The 2,050-nt window shown below is 67.4% G+C and overlaps 1 protein-coding gene across 1 annotated transcript; it reads left to right on the top strand.

The window, feature by feature from the left end:
* Positions 1–79: 79 nt before the first annotated feature.
* On the top strand, positions 80–1,442 carry LOC113979528 (cyclin-Q-like; the record flags this gene model as incomplete). The annotated part of the gene is made up of 2 exons (XM_027706892.1): positions 80–490; positions 1,166–1,442. Coding segments are annotated over exons 1-2 (389 nt in total), but the record flags the coding sequence as incomplete, so codon positions are not given.
* Between the last annotated feature and the right edge of the window lie 608 nt (positions 1,443–2,050).

Below are 2,050 nucleotides of genomic sequence, written 5' to 3'. Positions count from 1 at the left end.
TCGAGCCGCTCCAGCGCCGCCGCCGCCGCCGCCGCCATTTTTCCCGCGCCCCGAGCGCGTCGCGCTCCGATTGGCCGCCACCGCCGCGCCTCGCGCTCTGATTGGCCGCCGCCTCCAAACGCACCGCCCTCTGATTGGCCGTCCGCTCTCTCTGCCCGCCCCCAGCACCGCGGACCGCACTGCCATTGGCTCAAAGACTGCCAATCAAATATTAGTCCCGCCTCTCTTCTTCTATTCCAGCCAATCGGAGCGGGCTCCGCCCCCCACCCGGAAGTGCTTCTGATGCCGCCGCCGCGTGCGGGTTCCGCGCGCGCTCCGCGTCCCCCGTGACGTCATCGGCAGCGGCCGTGACGTCGTATATAGGGCTCGCGTGACGTCATGAAGTCGCCACCGAGGCCCGTGACGTCACGCCGCGCCCTGGAGCCCCTCGGGGGCGGGGCCGCAGAGGCCCGGGCGCGGTTCCGAATCGCGCGGTTCATCATGGAGGCGGGTAAGGGGGGCATGACGTCACTGCGGGGAGGCGGTGACGTCACTGCGGGGTGGGCGGGGGTCGCGTCACCGTGGCGGTGACGGGGCGCAGTCCCGGGGCTGGGCCTATTGTCGGCAAGGCGGGGTCGTCGTGCTGAAGTCACAGTGACGTCACAGCACCACGTGAGGCTTGGGTCGGGCTCGCGGTGCGGCCGTGACATCACAGTGACGTCACGGCTGCACTGAGGGGCGTGGCTGAGGCTCGTCATTGCGGCGGCAACATCATGGGGCCGACACGGTGATGTCACGGGGACTCTGCAATCACATCACGTCATCTTGTGATGATGTCACTGTGACGTCACTGTGATGTCACGGTGTCCCCACCCGGGTGTGGAGCTGGGCCTGGGCAGTGACGGGGACACTGAGGTGACCCAGATGACCCAGGTGACCCAGGTGACCCTCAGGTGACCCTCAGATGACCCAGGTGACCCTCAGGTGACCTTCAGGTGACCCTGGGGTGACCCCGAGGTGCTGTTGTCCCCTCAGGAGTGAAGCTGGGCCTGGGCAGTGACAGGGACACTGAGGTGACACTGAGGGGACACTGAGGTGACACTGAGGGGACACTGAGGTGACCCAGGTGACCCTCAGATGACCCAGGTGACCCTCAGGTGACCCCGAGGTGCCGTTGTCCCCCCAGGAGTGAAGCTGGGCCTGGGCTCGGCCGCCCTGGCCACGGCCTGTGGTTCCTTCCACGCTTTCGCCGCCGCCGTGGCCACCCCAGGACCCCCCCAGGACCCCCCGAGGGACCCCCAGGACCCCCCGAGGGACCCCCAGGCCCCGCCCCTGGACCAGCACTTGGTGGCCGCCGCTGCCCTGTTCGTGGCCGCCAAGGCCCAGGGGACCCCCAGGAGGGCTCGGGATGTGCTCAACGTCACCCTCAGGTACCTGGGACCCCCTAAAACCCATCCTGGGGGGCTGAGACCCCCAAAAACACACCCTGGGGGGGTGAGACCCCCCAAACCTGCCCTCAATGTCACCCACAGGTATTTGGGACCCCAAAAAACCTGCCCTGGGGGGGCTGAAACCCCTAAAACCCCACCCTGAGGGGGCTGAGACCCCCAAACCTGCCCCCAACGTCGCCCTCAGGTACCTGGGACCCCCCAAAACCTGAGCCTGGGGGGCTCTGGGACCCCCAAAAACCCACCCTGGGGGGCTCCGGGACTCCTAAAACAGACCTGAGGGTGCTCTGAGACCCCTGAAACCCACCTTGGGGGGGCTCTGGGAGCCCCAAAAACCCACCCTAGGGGGCCGAGACCCCCAAAAACCCATCCTGGGGGACCTGAGACCCCCAAAAACCCACCCTGGGGGGGTTGAGACCCCCAAACCTGCCCCCAACGTCACCCTCAGGTACCTGGGACCCCCAAACCTGAGCCTGGAGGGCTCTGGGACCCCCAAAAACAGACCTGGGGGGCTCTGGGACCCCCAAAAGAGACCTGGGAGGGGTCTGGGACCCCTTAAAGACCACCCTGGGATGCTCTGGGACCCCCAAAACCTGAGCCTGAGGGTGCTCTGGGACCCCCAA

This window comes from Neopelma chrysocephalum, unplaced genomic scaffold (genome assembly GCF_003984885.1).
Source record: "Neopelma chrysocephalum unplaced genomic scaffold, ASM398488v2 Primary Assembly neopelma1_82335, whole genome shotgun sequence".
Lineage (NCBI taxonomy): Eukaryota > Metazoa > Chordata > Aves > Passeriformes > Pipridae > Neopelma > Neopelma chrysocephalum.
Note: the sequence above shows the minus strand (reverse complement) of the source record. Positions and strands in the feature narration are given on the sequence as shown.